The sequence below is a fragment of the Jaculus jaculus genome, chromosome 12 (genome assembly GCF_020740685.1).
Source record: "Jaculus jaculus isolate mJacJac1 chromosome 12, mJacJac1.mat.Y.cur, whole genome shotgun sequence".
In the NCBI taxonomy this organism is placed as follows: domain Eukaryota; kingdom Metazoa; phylum Chordata; class Mammalia; order Rodentia; family Dipodidae; genus Jaculus; species Jaculus jaculus.
The window spans coordinates 18,871,317-18,890,575 of record NC_059113.1 but is presented as its reverse complement, the minus strand read 5'-3'; the positions used below and the strand labels follow the sequence as shown (position 1 = coordinate 18,890,575).

The 19,259-nt window shown below is 43.6% G+C and overlaps 1 protein-coding gene across 4 annotated transcripts in view; it reads left to right on the top strand.

The window, feature by feature from the left end:
* Positions 1-19,259, top strand: part of Fbxo16 (F-box protein 16) — an 82,320-nt gene that overhangs the window by 22,417 nt on the left and 40,644 nt on the right. For all 4 annotated transcript variants that reach the window (XM_045131352.1, XM_045131353.1, XM_045131354.1 and 1 more), the window contains exons 3-6: positions 2,262-2,297; positions 8,178-8,384; positions 10,878-11,042; positions 17,197-17,423. In XM_045131352.1, coding sequence (XP_044987287.1) covers positions 2,262-2,297; positions 8,178-8,384; positions 10,878-11,042; positions 17,197-17,423 — 635 coding nt within the window. The remainder of the gene's footprint in view (positions 1-2,261; positions 2,298-8,177; positions 8,385-10,877; positions 11,043-17,196; positions 17,424-19,259) is intronic.

Here is a 19,259-nt window from a genome sequence, read left to right as displayed (position 1 = left end):
TGCAAGCTGACAGAGGGTGTATGTGTTGGAGCAAGAGAGAGTCACATATGTTCATTACGCTTTCTTCCCTCTTCATAACCTTCTCCTCTGCCAAATATACCCACGTTGATCTTCCCTTCCTCGCTGACTCAAATCCACATATGCTGTGATGTTCAGAAAAACACCAACATACACATACTCACTGTATGGTAACACCCAGAAGGCTATTGGTTCCTACGTCACATCCATTCCATTCCTCTGTCATAAGCACTTGTAACATGCTACATCCCGCGCTCTAGGCTGTTACAGTGTGTTAAGATGAGTAAGGCGGGCTGGAGAGATGGCATAGCGGTTAAGCGCTTGCCTATGAAGCCTAAGGATCCTGGTTCGAGGCTCGGTTCCCCAGGTCCCACGTTAGCCAGATGCGCAAGGGGGTGCACGCGTCTGGAGTTCGTTTGCAGAGGCTGGAAGCCCTGGCGCGCCCATTCTCTCTCTCTCCCTCTATCTGTCTTTCTCTCTGTGTCTGTCGCTCTCAAATAAATAAATAAATAAAATTAAAAAAAAAAGATGAGTAAGGCAGAGTCTAAAAAAAAGACATGGTTTAAATTAGCATATAAGAATAAACCAAGCCGGGCCTGGTGGCACACCTTCAATCCCAGCACTTGAGAGGCAGAGGTAGGAGGATCTCCATGAGTTCGAGGCCAGCCTGAGACTACATAGTGAATTCCAGGTCAGCCTGGGCTAGAGTGAAACCCTACCTTGAAAAACCAAAAAAAGAAAAAAGGGAAAGGAAGAGAAGAAAAGAAAAGAAACCTGGTCAGCTTGGCAGTTAAAGCCTGCCAGCCTGGGTTCCATTTCTCAGTGCCCACTTAAAGCCAGATAGTCAACCTGGCTCATGTTTCTGGAGTACACTTGCAGAGGCAAGAGTCCCTGGTGTGTCCATATGCCCTCTCTCTCCTTCTTCTTTCCCTCCCTCTCTCTCTCAATTAAATAATTTTTTTTTTTCTTGTATGAGATAGGGTCTCAATCTAGCCAAGGCAGGCCTGGAATTCACTATGAAGTCTCAGGGTGGCCTCAAACTCACAGCGATCCTCCTACCTCTGCCTCCTGAATGCTGGGATTAAAGGCATGTGCCACCATGCCCAGCTCAAGTAAATAAATAAAAAGAATTTTTAAAACACAAAAGAATAAAGCTATAAGCATACATAGTTGCAAGCCAGGGTACACATCTACAAACTACTAAGCCTACAAATATATAAGTGGATGGGCATCTATCTAAATGTATGCACACTGAAAGGTAAAAATAGCTACTTGGCCATAAATTTTAGAAGCTCTCATACCACTACTATGAAATTTTTTGGAGGGGAGCTCCATTTTCCATTTAGTTTATCATCTCTCTACAAACCTAAACTTGAATTCTCTTTACACTTCCATTTTTAAATTTCTTTCTTTAAAAATAAAATAACAATCACTTTGCCAGTTGTAATGCAAAACTCTTGTAACCCCAGCAATTGAGAGGAAGAGGCAGGAAGATCAAAAGCTTCAGATCAGCCTAGACTACCAGTAAGTTCCAGATTCACCTGGGCACTAAAGCATGGCCCTGTCTCAGGGAGGAAATGGGCGGGGGCAGGGAAACCCAAGGAGATGGCTCAGTTTGGTAAAGTGCTTTCCTGGCAAGCATAAGGACCTGAGTTTGATCCCCAGAACGCACGTAAATGCTGGGCTGGGCAGAGTAGCCCGCTTTGTAAGCCCAGTGGAGGAAGCAGCAATAGGAGGATGGCCAGCCACTCAAGCCTAATTGGTGAGCTCCAAGCCAGTGAGAAACCTGTCTCAAAAAGCACCCCTTCTCTCTCTCTCCCTTCCTCCCTCCCTCTTTCTCTGTCCAATAAATTTTAAAAAATGTTTCTAAAGTTAGGTGTAGTGGCGCATGTCTTTAATCTCAGCAGTTGGGAGGCAGAGATAAGAGGATCACTGTGAGTTTGAGGCCACCCTGGGACTACAAAGTGAATTCTAGGTCAGCCTATGCTAGAGTGAGACCCTACCTTGTAAAGCAAAATAAAGAAAGAAAGAAAGAAAAAGAAAAAAATCTGTCAAAATAAAATGTTTAAAATACAGATGGTCACTTAAAAAAAGAAGAAAGAGACTTTGTGTAAATACTTCCTCAGGTATGAAACCTGCGTCTTCAAACTCAGTTGATATAATGAATAATTTGTTAATGATGTTTTGAATGAGTGTTTTGAACCATGACATGAAATCACCCTATTCTCTTATATATATTGCAGGTATTTGAAGAAAGAAGAGCTCTGCTTGGGAAATGGGTAAGCATTTAAAAGATACAGGGATGGAGGTCTAGTTCAGTAGCAGAATGCTTGCCTAGTGTGCACAGGACCTAGGTTTGATCCCCAATACTGCAAAGTAAGTAGCAAAATCAATACCTATCTCACTACATTATGTTATATTAATTATTTATTTTAGTGTATCCAGGGTGTGATAATTAAAGCCATAGACGGAATGGCTGATAAATAGCAGATGTTTTACTTCTCACAGTTCTCGAGCCTGGAAAGTACAAGATCAAGGTGTTGACAGATTTAGTGTCTGCCGAGAGCCTTCTCCTAGCTTAGCCGTCTTGATGTGTTCTGAAATGGCAGGAAAGGGGAGTGAGTTCTGGGGGACACTGATCTTATTCACGAGGGCCTTACCCTGGCAAAGCTCCCTCTCCTAACCCCATCACATCAGAGGTTATATTTCTTTTTAAAATTTTTTGGGGGCTGGAGAGATGGCTTAGCGGTTAAGCGCTTGCCTGTGAAGCCTAAGGACCCCGGTTCGAGGCTCGGTTCCCCAGGTCCCACGTTAGCCAGATGCACAAGGGGGCGCACGCGTCTGGAGTTCGTTTGCAGAGGCTGGAAGACTTGGTGTGCCCATTCTCTCTCTCCCTCTATCTGTCTTTCTCTCTGTGTCTGTCACTCTCAAATAAATAAATAATTAATTTAAAAAATTTTTGTTTATTTTTATTTATTTGAGAACAACAGACAGGGAGAGAAAGAGGCAGGCCCCCTCGTGCATCTGGCTCACGTGGGTCCTGGGGAGTCGAGCCTCGAACCAGGGTTCTTAGGCTTCACAGGCAAGCGCTTAACCGCTAAGCCATCTCTCCAGCTCAGTATTTCTTTTTTTTGAGATAGGGCCTCTCTTAATAGCCCAGGCCTCCCTGGAACTCACTAAGTAGTCAACATCAGCCTTAAATTTGGACACTTTCAGTGGTCCTCCTCTCTTAGTGTAATGTGATGCTCAGGGCTCAGGAAAGTCCTTGAAACCCAAACCCTAGGTTTGTTCCTAATTTTAATCAAAGAATTGAATAAAAAAGAGCTAGAGGGATAGTTATTAAGTTATTATATTTATTGAGGGAAATACAGAGCCAAGAGAAGGCACCCACATGGAGGGCCAGGGAAAGCTGTGGAAGAAAAGTGAGAAAAGAAATTTCAAAGAGCTCCTGCCATGGGGGAAGCTGGAGGGGGTAAAGAACCCATGTGGAAAGTAAGGGCCGGGGGGCCTTCCCCACTGCTCACCCCACAGGTAGAAATTCCCAAGTGGCCAGAGAGCCTGCCCTCCCCTTGCAAAGATATTTATAAGCTTATAGTGGTGGGCTGTCTTCCGACTAAGGTGAACCACAGGGACAGCTGGTTGGTTAGGGCGAGGGGCTATCTCAGGAAGAGGCCAGCCCTGACCCCAAGTTCCAGGACTGAATTTGATCAGCCACAATGTTTAAATCCTAGGAAAGACCTCCCTCCCAGGAGGGGTCCTGGTTGTTTGAGAAAAAACAGGTCTAGGGAACTCAGCGAGAGACAAGAAGTCAGGTCATCTTTGATTTTCAGCAAATGCAGGCTTTCCTGCCTTTTTTTACTTTCAGGGGTCTTGTCACCCTAACTGTGCCCCACTCTTTACAGGCATGAGATGGGATATTATTCAGCCTGTAAGGGTTGAGATTACTGGCGGAGGTTAGGATTTCAACATGAATTTGGAGGACACAAACATTCAGTCTTTGGCATTATCACAGAGCCCAAAAATTTAGCATGGACATCAGGCAATGCCTGCCCTCACCATGGCATTTTAGAATAGCTGTCGTTGTTTACCATGCATTCTATTAGGAAGTATCTGCACATACCTATCATGTACACACATACAGTATTCCAACCTTACAAAAGTCCCAGCCTCTGCAAATGAACTTTTTAAAAAAATTTTTTTTGTTCATTTTTATTTGTTTATTTGAGAGTGACAGACAGAGAAAGAGGCAGACAGAGAGAGAGAGAGAATGGGCGCGCCAGGGCTTCCAGCCACTGCAAACGAACTCCAGATGCGTGCACCCCCTGTGCGTCTGGATAACATGGGTCCTGGGGAATCAAGCCTTGAACCGGGGTCCTTAGGCTTCACAGGCAAGCGCTTAACCACTAGGCCATCTCTCCAGCCCAAACTATTCTTTTTTAAAAGAAGTTTTGTTTGCATAAAGGGGGAACACGAGGACCTATTGTTTTTTTTTTAATTTTTTTAATTTATTTATTTGAGAGCGACAGACACAGAGAGAAAGACAGATAGAGGGAGAGAGAGAGAATGGGCGCGCCTGGGCTTCCAGCCTCTGCAAACGAACTCCAGACGCGTGTGCCCCCTTGTGCATCTGGCTAACGTGGGACCTGGGGAACTGAGCCTCGAACTGGGGTCCTTAGGCTTCACAGGCAAGCGCTTAACTGCTAAGCCATCTCTCCAGCCCACGAGGACCTATTGTTGATGTAAGCAATTGCCAGGCACTTGTGCCACTTTAAAAAAATTATTTATTTATTTGCAAGCAGGAGAGAGAGGGTGAGAGAAAAAGAGAGAGGGAGAAAATGGGCACTCCAGGGCCTCCAGCCACTGCAAACAAACTCCAGATGCATGCACCACTTTGTGCATGTGGCTCTATGTGGATGCTGGGGAATCAAACTTGGGTTGTTAGGCTTTGCAGGTAAGTCTCTTAACTTCTAAGCCATCCCTCCAGTCCTTATACCACTTTTTGCATTCAGCTTACATGTGTGGCTTGGGAATTGAACTCAGGTCCACAGGCTTTGCAAGCAAGCCCCTTTAAGTGCTGAGCCATCTTCTCAGCCCCCAGCCATAATTATTCTAGGCTGAAATATTTTTTTAAAAGCTTTTATTTATTTGCCAGCAGAGTGAGAGAGAGAGATTAGGCATGCCAGGACTGCTAGCTACTGCAAACGAACTCCTGGGTATGCCAGAGCTACTAGGTATTGCAAACTCCAGATGCATGTACCACTTTGTGCATCTGGCTTTACATGGGTACTAGGGAACCAAACCCAGGTCATTAGGTTTTGTAGGCAAGTGCCTTAACCACTGAGCAATCTTCCCAGCCCTGGCTGAAATATTTTATATTGTATTTACTTATTTATTTGAGAGAGAGAAAGAGAAAAAGAGGCAGGGGGAGAGAATGGGCACATCAGGGCCTCTATCAACTGCAAACAAACTCCAGGTGCATGCGCCACCCTGTGCATCTGGCTTATGTGGGTAGTGGGGAATTGAACCTGGGTTGTTAAGCTTCACAGTCAAATGCCTTAACAGCTAAGCCATCTCTCCAGCCCTGAGCTGAAATATTTCTAATGTGTGTTACAAATAATAGAAAATTGAAAGTGAAACACTGAGTATTACTTCTGTCAACTGATCCAACCTATAAGGGATGTTTTTAAAAAATATTTTTTGTTCATTTATTTATTTGAGAGTGAACAGAGAGAGAAAGAGGTAGACAGACAAAGAATGGGCATGCCAGGGCCTCCAGCCACTGCAAATGAACTCCAGATGTGTGCGCCCCTGTGTGCATCTGGCTAACGTGGGTCCTGGAGAATAGAGCCTCAAACTGGGGTCTTTAGGCTTCACAAGCAAGCACTTAACCGCCAAGCCATCTCTCCAGCCCTACAAGGGACTTTTATTTGGGGTCTTGGGAACTATAATTCATGAGACACAAGTTCACATAAGTCTGAATGAATGTTCTGAAGGAGGTAAGGAAAGTAAGAACTTCTGCAGACAACACGGTCTTAAATCATTAGGAGGCTTTAAAGTTTTTAAAAAGCAACCCCTGTTGAAGTAGAAAACAGTGAAAGGGCTGGAGGACTACACATACCCTATTTCAAGTAAATATTTTTTTTTTTTAAAAAGCACTTACCTATCATGCATATGGCCAAGCCAGGCATGGTAGTGCCTGCCTGCCTGTAATTCCAGGACTTGGAAGACAGAGTTTAAGATCATCTTTGGCATAGAAAGTTCAAAACCAGCCTGGGATATTTGAGAACCTGTCTTTAAAAAGTATTCGTTAAGGGCTGAAGAGATGGCTTAGTGGTTAAGTGCTTGCCTGTGAAACCTAAGGACCCTGGTTCGAAGCTCAATTTCCCAGAACCCACGTTAGCCAGATGCACAAGTGGGCACACACATCTGGAGTTCGTTTACAGTGGCTGGAGGCCCTGGCATGCCCATTCTCTCTCTCTGTGTGTCTCTTTCTCTCTCTGTCTGTCACTCTCAAATAAAACAAAAAGTATTCATTAAGCTGGGTGTGGTGGCACATGCCTTTAATCCCAGCAGTTGAGGAAGCAGAGGTAGGAGGATTGCTGTGAGTTAGAGGCCACCCTGAGAATGCATAGGGAATTCCCAAATGCAGGAAACTGGACTGCATAATTTGTGGTAGTGAGGACTATGTTTGCACTCTCCCCTGAAAAAAGAAAAAAAGAGAAACAAAAGCATTTATAAGAAGCCAGACATGGTGGTACATGCCTTTAATCCCAACACTCGAGAGTCAGAGGTAGGAGGATCACTGTGAGTTCAAGGCCAGGAACTACAGAGTGAATTCCAGGTCATCCTGAGTTAGAGTGAGACCCTAGCACAAAAAAAAACAAAAACAAAAAAGTAAAAAGTATTCATAAGGGGCTGGAGAGTAGGCTCAGCAGTTAAGGTGCTTACTTGCAAAGCCCAAGAGCCTGGGTTCTCCAGTACCCAAGTAAATCTAGATGCACAAAGTGGTGCATACATCTGGAGCTTCCCTTACAGGTGCAAGAGGCCCTGGTGTTCCCATTCTCATTCTCATTTTCTCCATCTCTCTCTGCTTGCAAATAAATAAATAAATATATATATATATGCATATATATAACAATTATAAAAGTATGACATACGACTAATGAGGTTGACTTGTAAGGCCTAAAAAAGTTTTTCATTTAAATGCCTTTTTAGTTAGGATTTATCTATCTATCTATCTTGCCTATCCACATACACGCACACACAATGTTTTGAGACTGGGTCCTGGTATGTATCCCAAGTTGGCCTTGAACTTACTATGTACACTAACCTTTTTTGGAACTTGTGATTGTCTTGCCTCACACTCCTGTGTGTTGGAATTGTAAGGGTATGCACCATGCCCAACTTAATAGTCAATGTGTCTTTCATTTGTTTATGAATGAGCGACAGCGAGAGAGAATGGATGTGCCAGAGCCTCCTGCCACTGTAAATGTACTCCAGATACATGTGCCACTTTGTGCATCTGGCTTTATGTGGCAACCGGGGAATCAAACCCAGGCCACCAGGCTTTGCAAGTAAGTGCCTTTAACTGCTGGACCATCTCTCCAGCCCTGGTCGTCATATATCTTATGATTACAATTAAACAGTATCATAGTACTGGAGAGATGGCTCAACAGTTAAAGTGCTCGCCTGCAAAGCCAAAGGGCCCAGGTTCGATTCCCCAGCACCCACATAAGCCAGATACACAAGGCAGCACATGCATGTGGAGTTCATTTGCAGTGGCTGGATGCCCTGGAGTGCCCACTTTTTCTTCTCTCTCCCCCTCTTTTCCTCTCAAATAAATAGGTAAAAAAAATTTTTTAAATGTGTGTGCGTGTGTGTGTGTGTGTGTGTGTGTGTGCGCTTGTATGTATAAGTTTATCCTCCCAACCTAATAGCTCCATGTAACTCAACGTATGGGGTCACATGCACTCCCGTGATGGGCTTTGGCAATGCCCATGCTCCATCAGACACGTGAGGAAGTTTCAAGCAAGCAGGGGTAAAACGCGGGCTCTGTCTGCTACATTGGAACAGAAAGACAAGCTGCGCGTTAGGGGTCACTCGCTCGCCTTACTTCCTCTGCCATCCTCATCGCCTCCTCGTGGTGTTTGTTTCCCCAGTTTGACAAGTGGACGGACTCTCAGAGAAGAAGAATCCTCGTGGGCCTGTTGGAGCGCTGCTCCCTATCCCAGCAGAAGTTCTGCTGTCAGAAGCTGCAGGAGAGGATCCCGGCAGAGGCCCTGGACTTCACCGCGAAGCTTCCAAGGGTGTTATCTGTCTACATCTTTTCCTTCCTGGACCCACGAAGCCTTTGTCGTTGTGCGCAGGTAAAGCTAAGAGTGGCAGGTGGCATCTTGTCGGGCTGGCTGTAGCAAACCCCAAAACTGGAGAAACCTAAGGAAAAAAAACAAAAAAACAAAACACCCACACGTGTCTGGAAGCCAAGCAACAGATGTTTAGTCTCAAAGTTTGAAGGATCCATTACGTCCTTGGTGTCTAGCTCTGTTCGCAAAGGGGCACGCAGGGCTGGGGAGATGGTTCAGAAGTTAAGGTGCTTGCCTGCAGAGCCTAACGACCCGGGTTTGATTCCCCAGGACCCACGTGAGCCAGATTTGCTAAGTGGCACGTGGATCTGGAGTCTGCAGTGGCAGGAAGCCAAGGCTGGCCTTGAACTCCTGGTTCTTCTGTCCCCACCTAGGAGCCACTATTCCTGGCCTAAAGTTCTTTTGTTTGTTTTTTTTTTTGATTTTTTTTTTTTTTTTTTTTTTTTTTTTTTGTAGCAGAGTCTCACTCTAGCCCAGGCCGCTGACCTAGAACTCACTCAGTTGCCCCAGGCTGGCCTTGAACTCACAGTGATCCTCCTACTTCCGTCTCTGGAGTGCTGGAATTAAAGGTGTGTGCTACTATGCCTTACTAAAGTTTTATAATATGCATCAAGTCCTCAGTAACTGTATCCCATTTATAAAAATTTTTATTACTTTATTATTTTAAATATTTTATTTGTTTATTTTCAAGTAGAGAAAGATAGAAGTAAAACAAGAGAATGGATGTGCCAGGGCCTCTAACTGCTGCAAACAGACTCCAGATGCACATGCCACTTTTTTTTAAGATTCTTTTTTAACTTTTATTTATTTATTTTGAGAGAGAGAAGGAAAAGGAAAAAAAAAAGAGGCAGATAGAGAGAATGGGCGTGCCAGGGCCTCCAGCCACTGCCAACAAACTCCAGACGCATGTGCCACCTTATGCATCTGGTTACATGGGTCCTGGGGAATCAAACCTAGGTCCTTTGGCTTTGAGGCAAGTGCCTTAACTGCTAAGCCATCTCTCCAGCCCTGCATGTGCCACTTTGTGCATCTGGATTTTTTTTTTTTTATGTGGGTACTGGGAAGGCAAACTAGGGTTGTTAGGCTTTATAGGCAAGTGTCTTAACCACTAAGCCATCTCTCCACCCCTATATATTTATTAAAAAAAATTAATGGAGGGGGAAAGAAACTGCATGAAAGAATAAACCATATGCAAACCCGAGTCTATAAAAACTCTCACATGCCCTTTGGGGACCTTTAGGAAATTCCAATGTGTGTTTGAACTTTAGAGTCTCGTTTGCAATTGAGAGTAAAATTTCTATTTACCTCCCTAGGTTGTAGTGAGGTTGATTAATAGGTGCTCAGGACATCTTATTTGGCTCTAAGTCTGGATGAGCATTTCAAGTAAATCTTTCTGCCTGGTAGGAAGCACTCCAGGGAGGAAGAAGCTGTCCAAGCTGTGATTTAGAGGAAATCACAAGTTACTTAAGGTCCCACATGACAACTTAAAATATAAAGAATGTTGAGTATGTAATCTGAGTAGGTTTCTTTCTCTTATTTAATTATTAATTGGTGTGTGTGTGTGTGTGTGTGAGAGAGAGAGAGAGAGAGAGAGAGAGACGGGTGTGTATCTACGAGCATTGTGCCAAGATGCATATGTGGAGGTCAGAAGACAACGTTGGGATGGCAGTCCTTGCCTCCCGCCCTGTTTGAGACAGCATCTCTCTTGTTTTGCCACTGTGGATGGCAGATTAGCTTCAGGATTCTCCTGGCTCCACTGCCATTGTTGTAGGAGTCTTGGAATTACAGACATATGTGCCACTGTGTTCAGCTTGATGCAGGTCCTGGGGATCTGAAATCTGGGCATCAGTGCAGCAAGCACTTTTTTTGTATTAGATATGGACATGTTTTGTGGGTAAACAACACATGTTTGTACCATCCTTTCCCTCCTCCCTGCCCCCTTTCCTGAAGAGGCCTTCCTCACTGGGGGTGCAGGTCAACCTCATGGGGTTGTGGGTCATGCATTATGGGATGGGGGGAGGCAATGTCGCTGTGCAAAACGTCATCCCAACTTGTGGCTCTGACAATCTTTCCGCCGCCTCTTCTGCAAAATTCCCTGAGCCAGGCAGGGAGCATCTTAAGTCTACTTCAGTGATGGGCACTTAGGAGCGTCTGGATCTCTGTCTCCTTCACCCTTGTGCTGATACAAGATTCACTAAGAAAGCAGCTCTCTGGCTCATTTCCCCAGTTCCTCTGTGGTTTCAGCTGGGGCCAAGGGGGAGTGCGCTGGGTCATTTATCTCCTCAGGTCCAGCTCCCATCTGAAAAAGAAGAGAAGCAGATTGCCACACTGTGCCCTCCAGCACACAGACCAGCTCAGGGCACTTGGACCAGGGAACTGGGGAGGAGCCAGGAAGGAGGTCGCTTACTCCATACCACAGGGGCCCTACAGCAAGCGCTTTCAGCCTTTGAGCATCTCCCCCACCCATTTTTCATTTGTTTGTTTGTTTGTTTCCAGGTGAGCTGGCACTGGAAAAACTTGGCTGAGCTGGACCAGCTCTGGATGCTCAAATGTTTACGCTTTAACTGGTACATCAATTTCTCTCCTACCCCCTTTGAGCAGGGGATTTGGAAGAAGCACTATATTCACATGGTGAAGGAACTTCAGGTTACCAAGCCTAAGGTAAATTTGAGCTGAGCCGTAGCAGATGTAGGCTAATGAAAAATTTTAGAAGGATAAACAAATGATCAAACTTGAATTTGGGAAGTTGTGCATAGGACGTAAAGTATGATTTTGTTGTGGTCAGCTTCACATTGCTGGCAGAAATCACCCAACCAAGAGCAGCTTTTGGGGAAAAAAGGTTTATTTTGGCTTACAGGCTCGAGGAGAAGCTCCACGATGACAGGGAAAAAGATGGCATGGGCAGAGGGTGGACATCATCCCGTGGCCAACATCAGATGGACCATAGGAACAGGAGAGTGTGCCAAACGCTAGCAAGGGGGAGCTGGCTATAACACCCAACAATACACCGCCTCCAGGAGGTGTTAATTCCCAAATCTCCATCAGATGGGAACCTAGCATTCAGGACACCTAAGTTTATGGGGGACACCTGAATCAAACCACCACAGATTTCAAAATTCCCCTTTTCTGAGACTTGATAAGTGTTTTCAAGACACTCATTAACTGACAGTCCTCATCTGCGACACCATGCAGTTCTGACTTGGGAAATCCGAGTCGTACGCATTATTTGTTAGCATGGGGTCATCATGATTTACTAATTCAAATTTGCCAGGGTTCTACAGTTGAACTGAAGTTTATTTGTTTATTGAGATAGGGTCTCCCATGTAGCTCCCCTGGCCTCCATCTCAAGATCTTCCTGCCACAGAGCTGGGATTACAGCTATGTGCTACCATGCTTGACCTTTTATTTAGTAGCCATGTTGGGGATCCAGTCCCGGTCCTCAGTTTTGCTACGCAAGCACTCTGGTGTCATCCCTAGCTCTGAAGTTTATTTTTGTATCATAGGTTTTCCAATAAAGTGATCATTAGCAAAGGGCATTCTAAGCATGTTAAAATTCTTATTGGCCTGGAGAGATTGCTCAGGTGTTAAGGAGCTTGCCTGCAAAGACTAATGACCTGAGTTCAATTCCCCAGTACCCACGTAAAGCCAGATGCACAAAGCGGCACATGCATCTGGAGTTCATTGGCAGTGGCTGGAGGCCCTGGTACACCCATTCTCTCTCTCTCTCTGCTTGAAAATAAATAATAAATAAAATGTTTTTAAAACTTCTTTGTGCCAGGTGTGGTGGTGCACGCCTTTAATCCCAGCAATTGGGAGGCAGAGGTAGGAGGACCGCCATGAGTTTGAGGCCAACCTGAGACTACATAGTGAATTCCAGGTCAGCCTGGGCTAGAGCGAGACCCTACCTTGGGAAAAAAAAAAAAAAAGTTCTTCTTAAGCCATAAATAAGCAAGATAGAGCATAAAATGAATTTTGAAAAAAAATTTAAACTTTAAAAAATTTAAATATTTTATTTATTTGAAAGAGAAAGTGGCAGATAGAGAAAATTGGTATGCAAGGGCCTCTAGCCACTGTAAATGAACTCCAGACACATGAGCCACCTTTTGCACCTGGCTTTACATGGGTCCTGGGGAACTGAACCTGGTCCTTTGTCTTTGCAGACAAGCACCTTAACCACTAAGCCATCTCTTCAGTCCAAAAGGAATATTTTTTTATTGACAACTTCCATAATTGTAAACAATATCCCATGGTAATTCCCTTCCTCCACTTTTCCCTTTGAAACTCCACTCTCAATCATATCCCCTCTCCTTCTCAATCAGTCTCTCTTTTATTTTATGTTACGATCTTTTCTTCCTATTATGATGGTCTTGTGTAGGTAGTGTCAGGCACTGTGAGGTCATGGATATCCAGGCCGTTTTGTGTCTGGAGGAGCACGTTGTAAGGCGTCCAAAAGGAATAATTTTAATGTGCCTTACTATGTATTATAACCAATGCTTTTATTCACTCCTATAGTCACAGCTAATTAGATAATTTATGGAGATTTTTATGTGCCTTTGCTTATGGTGTTATTTGTACACATGTGGTGTTGTAAATTATTTTGTATAAGATATAAGCTCCTGAAAATTATGTATACATTAATTTTTAAATAATTTTTAAACCACAGGGTATCATAGTCTATTTTTAAAAACCTACAGAGAATCTTTTTTAAACTAGAGAATCATTTTGCTTGTTCATTTAGATTTACATTTTATTGTGTTTATATCAAAGAGATTCCATCTACACTTAATGTCGTGATAAACTATGCATAATTAATGTTGATACAATTGCCATGATAAAACTATCCTTCTGTGTTTAGTAGTTGGTGTGCCTTGGGAGGATTTCCTCTGAAAAAAAGATTTATTATTATGATTTTTATTTTATTTATTCATTTATTTGGTTTTTTGAGGTAGGGTCTCGCTGTAGCTCAGGCTGACCTGGAATTCACTATGTAGTGGCCTTGAACTCAAGACGATCCTCCTACCTCTGCTTCCCAAGTGCTGGCATTAAAAGCATGCGCCGCCACGCCCAGCTTGAATTTTTTAATTAATTAAAAATAATAAATCTAGCCAGGCATGGTGGCACATGCCTTTAATCCCAGCACTTGGGAGGCAGAGGTAGGAGGATCATCATGAGTTCCAGGCTGCCCTCCCTAAGAACTACACAGTGAATTGCAGGTCAGCCTGAGCTACAGTGAGACCCTACCTCCAGAAACCAAAACATATATATGTATATATGTATATATATATATATATATTCAAGATAGAGCTAGGCGTGGTGACACACACCTTTAATCCCAGCACTTGAGATGCAGAGGTAGGAGGATCACCATGAGTTCAAGGCCCTGAGACTATATAGTGAGTTCCAGGGGGGTACAGCTCAGTGGTAGAGCATTTGACTGCATAGTGAATTCCAGATCAGTCTGGGCTAGAGTGAGATCCTGCCTTGAAAAACTAAAAAAAAAAAAAATTCACCATGGGGGTCTTGCTAAGTTTCCTAACTGGCCTCCAATTTGTAATTCTCCTGCTTCAAGCTCTCTGGTAGCTATGGTTACAGATGTACATCTTCAGTGCCTACCTAAGAAAGAAAACTTATTTTTAATATTTTTATTTGCAAGCAGAGAGAGAGATTGAGAATGAGTATGAGCATGTTAGGACCTCTTGCCACTGCAAACGAACTCCAGATTTGTGTTCCACTTTGTACATATGGTTTTATGTGGGTTCTGGTGAATCTAACCATCAAGCTTTGCAAGCAAGTACCTTTAACAACTGAGCCACCTCTCTAGCGTCTAAGAAAACAAATGCAGAATTTAACTTTTTTTTTTTTAATTTGAGAAAGATAGAGAGAAAGTAAGTATGGATAGGCCAGGACCTCCTGCCACTGCAAATGAACCCCAGACACATGCCATCTGGCTTTATGTGGGCACTAAGAAAATAATATATGAAACCGGGCATGGTGGCGCATGCCTTTAATCCCAGCACTTGGGAGGCAGAGGGTAGGAGGATCACCATGAGTTCGAGGCCACCCTGAGACTACATAGTGAATGCAAGGTCAGCCTGGGCTAGAGTGAGAGCCTACCTCAAACACACACACACACACACACACACACACACACACACACACACACACACAAAACATGGGTTATTTCAAAGTAAGCTGAAAGAAACAAATGTCTATTCTAAGTGAGACCTGCGAGAACTGCACGCATACTGAATTATATAACTATGAAATGTCTTCTTAGCTGGTGATTAGGATACATTTATTCATTGCCTGAGTAAAATATCTGTTAAACTCTGTGACATGCTGGGTGCTAAGCATACAAAGATCCTAACCTGGTTCTCACAGAGCCTAGGTCAGTGGCCCAGGTTGTGCACAAAAAATTACTGTAACCGCAGCCCTGAATACTAAGGATAACTCTGAAGAAGCAATGTACCCAAAGATCAAAGGGAGCTGGGTGTGATGGGATACGCCTTTAATCCCAGCAGTAGTAGGAGAATCAGTGAGTTCAAGGCCACCTTGAGAGTACATAGTGAATTCCAGGTCAGCCCAGGCTAGAGTGAAACCCTACCTCGAAAAGCAAAGCAAAGGGGCTGGAGAGATGGCTTAGTGGTTCAGAGGCTTGCCTAAGAAGGCTAAGGACCCATGTTTGGTCTCTCTACAGATCCCACGTAAGCCGGATGCACAAAGGTGAGGCAAGCACAAGGTCACACATGCCAACTAGGTGGCCCAAGCGTCTGGAGTTCTATGGCACTGGCTGAGGTCCTGGTCTGGTGCACCAATTCTCTCTCTTCTCTCACTCTCGATGTCTTAAAAAAAAAAAAAAAAAAAAAGAACAAGAGGGTTAATCATTGGCCAATAATTAGCTGACTGGCTGGCTCTACTCAGGAACTGGGAAATTGCTTTTTCTTTATTCCTTTCCTTCACTTCCTTCCTTCCTTATTATTTCCTTTCTTTTTTCCTTCCTTCCCTTTTTCTTCTTTTTCTCTTTTATTCTCTCTGCTGCTCTCCTCTCCCTTCCTCCTTTGTTCTCTTTTCTGTTGGTGGCAGTGGAGCTGGGTATGGAACCAAGGACCCCAGCCCCAACTGGGGAATTTCTTACTTTTTCACAAACAGTCAAAGCAAATCAACTTATCAAGCAAAGCTTCTCTAATCTCTTAATGAACAAAAATTGAGCTCTTAATGGGCTCTCAACATACCAGTATCATTTCCCTTAGGCTACAACCACATTAAAAAAAAAAATTCATGAGTTGTAATACACAGATGACAGATATTCAGTTTGGGAAATTAAGCAGAAGTACTCTTTGAGAGTGGTCGACCTTGGATGATGGATAACAATCTACAGTCTAGGGCTGGACCACCTTTGTGGGGGAGGTGATGTCCTTTTGTGAATAAACAAACTGCAGTAGTGACAAAACAATGACGTGGTAGCCCAGTTGGCTGTACTGGATGAGGGGATTTTGGTACATGAACTTGAAACACTAATAGACCTGGATTTGAATTCTGAATTTGGATTCAAGTTCTACTTATGTCCTAATGGGTAAATTAATCGGATTCTCCATCTTCAGTTTCCTCTTCAGTAAGAAAAGATGATAACAATTACCTATTAAAATTATCGTGGGCTGGGCATGGTGGCTGATGCTTCTAATCCCTGCAGGAGGTTTGATTGATTGGCTACATAGTGAATTCCAGGCTAGCCTGGGCTACAGATTGAGATTCTGTCTTAAAAGACATAGAGGGCTGGGAGGATTGCTCAGTGGTTAAGGCCCTACTTATAAAGCCCAACGACCCAGGTTTGATTCCCCAGTACCTAAATAAAGTCAGATGCACAAAGTGGCTCATGCATCTGGAATTCATTTGCTGTGGCAAGAGGCCCTGGCACACCCATATTCTCTCATTTTTTTCCTCTTTCTCATTCTTTCTTTCTATATATGCTTACAAATAAATAAATAATTTTTTAAAACAAATCTTCTTTTAAATTTTATTTATTTATTTGCAAGCAGAGAGAGAGAGATAGAGAGAAGAGAGACAGACAAAGAGAGTATAGGCACTCCAGGGCCTCTAGCCACTGCAAACAAACTCCAGACACATGTGCCCCTTGTGCATCTGGCTTACATGGGTCCTGGGGAATTGAACCTGGGTCCTTTGGCTTTGCGGGCAAATGCCTTAACCTCTAAGCCCTCTCCAGCCCAATGAAAATATTTTTAAGCTGGGTGTGTTGACACATGCATTTAATTCCAGTACTGAGGGAGCAGAGGTGGGAAGATTGCTGTGAGTTCAAGGCCAGCCTTAGACTACATAGTGAATTCCAGGTCAGCCTGGACTAGAGTGAAACTGTACCTCAAAAAAACCCCACCTTTTTATTAAATAGAGCTGGGGTTGTAGTAGAGAGCTTGTTTAATATGTGTGATGGATCTGAGACCCAGAATGACATAAGCCAGGTGTAGTTGTACATGCCTGTAACCCCAGCACATGAGAATCAGGAGTTCAAGGTCATCTTTGCTACACAGCTAGTTTGAGGGCAGCCCGGACTACATGAGACCCTGTTTGAAAAATAACATAACCATGAGTTTAGGTTAGACCATGCACAAAAACTGCTCAAGATTGTGCCTGGCACATGGCCAGTGCTCCTGGAATAGCGGCTGTCATATTCATTACCATTACTGTGACTCCAGTAATGATGAAGATGATGAGGGGTGAAGGCTGCTGCTCATGGGCTTTTATTGGTGCCATTACTAGTCCAGTGCTTGGAGAATAGAAATAATACAGTTTCTTCTTCTAGACACCTCCAAAAGATGGATTCACAGTTGCCGATGTTCGGCCAGTTGCCAGCATGTCTCCAGAGGAAAGCCAGTCCCTTCCATTAGCTCTCCGGTCCTCCTCTTTAAGAAAAAAGAATAATGCAGCAGAGAAAGAGCTTCCACCGTGGCGAGCCTCCGATAAGCATCCGACTGATATCATCCGTTTTAATTATCTAGACAATTGTGACCCTGAGTACATCTGGCAAGGGTAAGAAGTCCCCACCCTTCTCAACCTCTCAGTTTTTCAAAGTAATTTATTGGCACTCTAGCAGATGAAAATAAGTCTTATTAGCCGGGCGTGGTGGCTCATGCCTTTATTCCCAGCACTGGGGAAGCCGAGGTAGGAGGATCGCCGTGAGTTCGAGGCCACCCTGAGACTACATGGTGAATTCCAATTCTATGTTAGCCTGAGCTCATGAGAGACCCTACCTTGAAAAACCAAAAAAAAAAAAAAAAAAAAAAAAGTCTTATTGTGAAATACAAAAACTTTCTAATACATTAAAGTAAAGTAACCTTTCTTAGCAAATTTGCCTTTTTTCATCATGATTTATTTGCATCTTTGTAGCTGTAATGAGTTAATATTTGTTATAGCCTCTTCTAATATTGTGATATTAAATTACAAGCCAACTGCCATACGGTTCATTCTAGCCTTTCTCCTTTTTCATGTTTGTACTTCCTTTCTTCACCAGTGAGTAGGCATACAAAAGAGCAAACTTCATCCCCTGATAGAGAACATAAGACAATTTTCCTGAGTTTTCTGTGAAACTCAAATACTTGGAGGCAAAGAAACTGGATTGAGAGGTTGTGTTAACACACACATACACACCCCAAAATCAAACTAGCCAGATGGGGTGGTTCACACCTGTTGTCCCAGTACTTGGGAGGCTGGTGCAGGAGGACAGTCCAAGGCCAGCCTGAACTTCCTAGTGAGACCCTGTCCCAAAGACAAAGGGAAAAACAAATAAACAACAATAACAAAAAGACCAAAAAGCTTATTACAGTCAGGTAAAAAGTTAAAGGATATACAATAAATATTATCAGTTGTTGAAACTAGATAGAACATGTCTTTTGGAGAGGGGTTCATTGCTTCTTTGTTGATCCAGGGTCTTACTATATAACCCAGACTGTTCTAAAACTCCAGATTCTCCTGCCTCACCTTCCTGAGTCCTGGGATTACAGGCATATAGCACCATACACAGCTTTTCCTATACTTGTAAAAGTTCTGTGTGTTGACATTCTTCACCAAATTATGCTTTTTTTTTTTTTTTTTGAGGTAGAGTCTCACTTTGGTCCAGGCTGACCTAGAATTCACTATGTAGTCTCAGGGTGGCCTTGAACTCACAGTGATCCTCCTACCTCTGCCTCCCAAGTGCTGTGATTAAAGGTGTGCGCCACCACGCCTGGCAAATAAATAATTTTTTAAAACCAGTTGGCTGGTTTGATCAGATTCTAGATCAGGACTACATGGTGCATTCCCCCTGTACCTCATCCTTCTCCTCCTCTTCTGTGTCCCTCTTGCAATTTGTTATAAGGAACCAGGCCATTTGCCGTGCGTAGCTTCTCACATTCTGGACTTGTGTAGTGTAACATGTCCCCTGTCCCCTATGATTGGCCATGCCAATGGTCAGACCTAGAAACCTGAGTGCATCATAAACAGGGACATGTACTTCCACCGTGAGACACATTATTTCTAGTTCCTTCCATATTGCTGGTAACCATGGAAGCTCATTACCTAGCTCCACTGTTCAGGCAAACTTATTCCATAAAGGGCCAGGCAGGAGATAGTTTAGACTTTGTAGGACATACATCTGCTCAGCTCTGCCACTGTAGCTGAGAAATAACCATAGACAAGCCGGGTGAGGTGATTCATGCCCGTAATCCCAGAGCAGAACATCAAGGCCATCCTTACATAGTCAGTTTGAGGTCAGCCTGGAATACATGAGCCACAGACAGTTAAAAAAAATCACTGTGTTTCAACAAAATAATTATAAAAACAGTCAGGAGGCTAAATTTGGCCTCTGCTCTCTGCTTTTATCAGAAAATA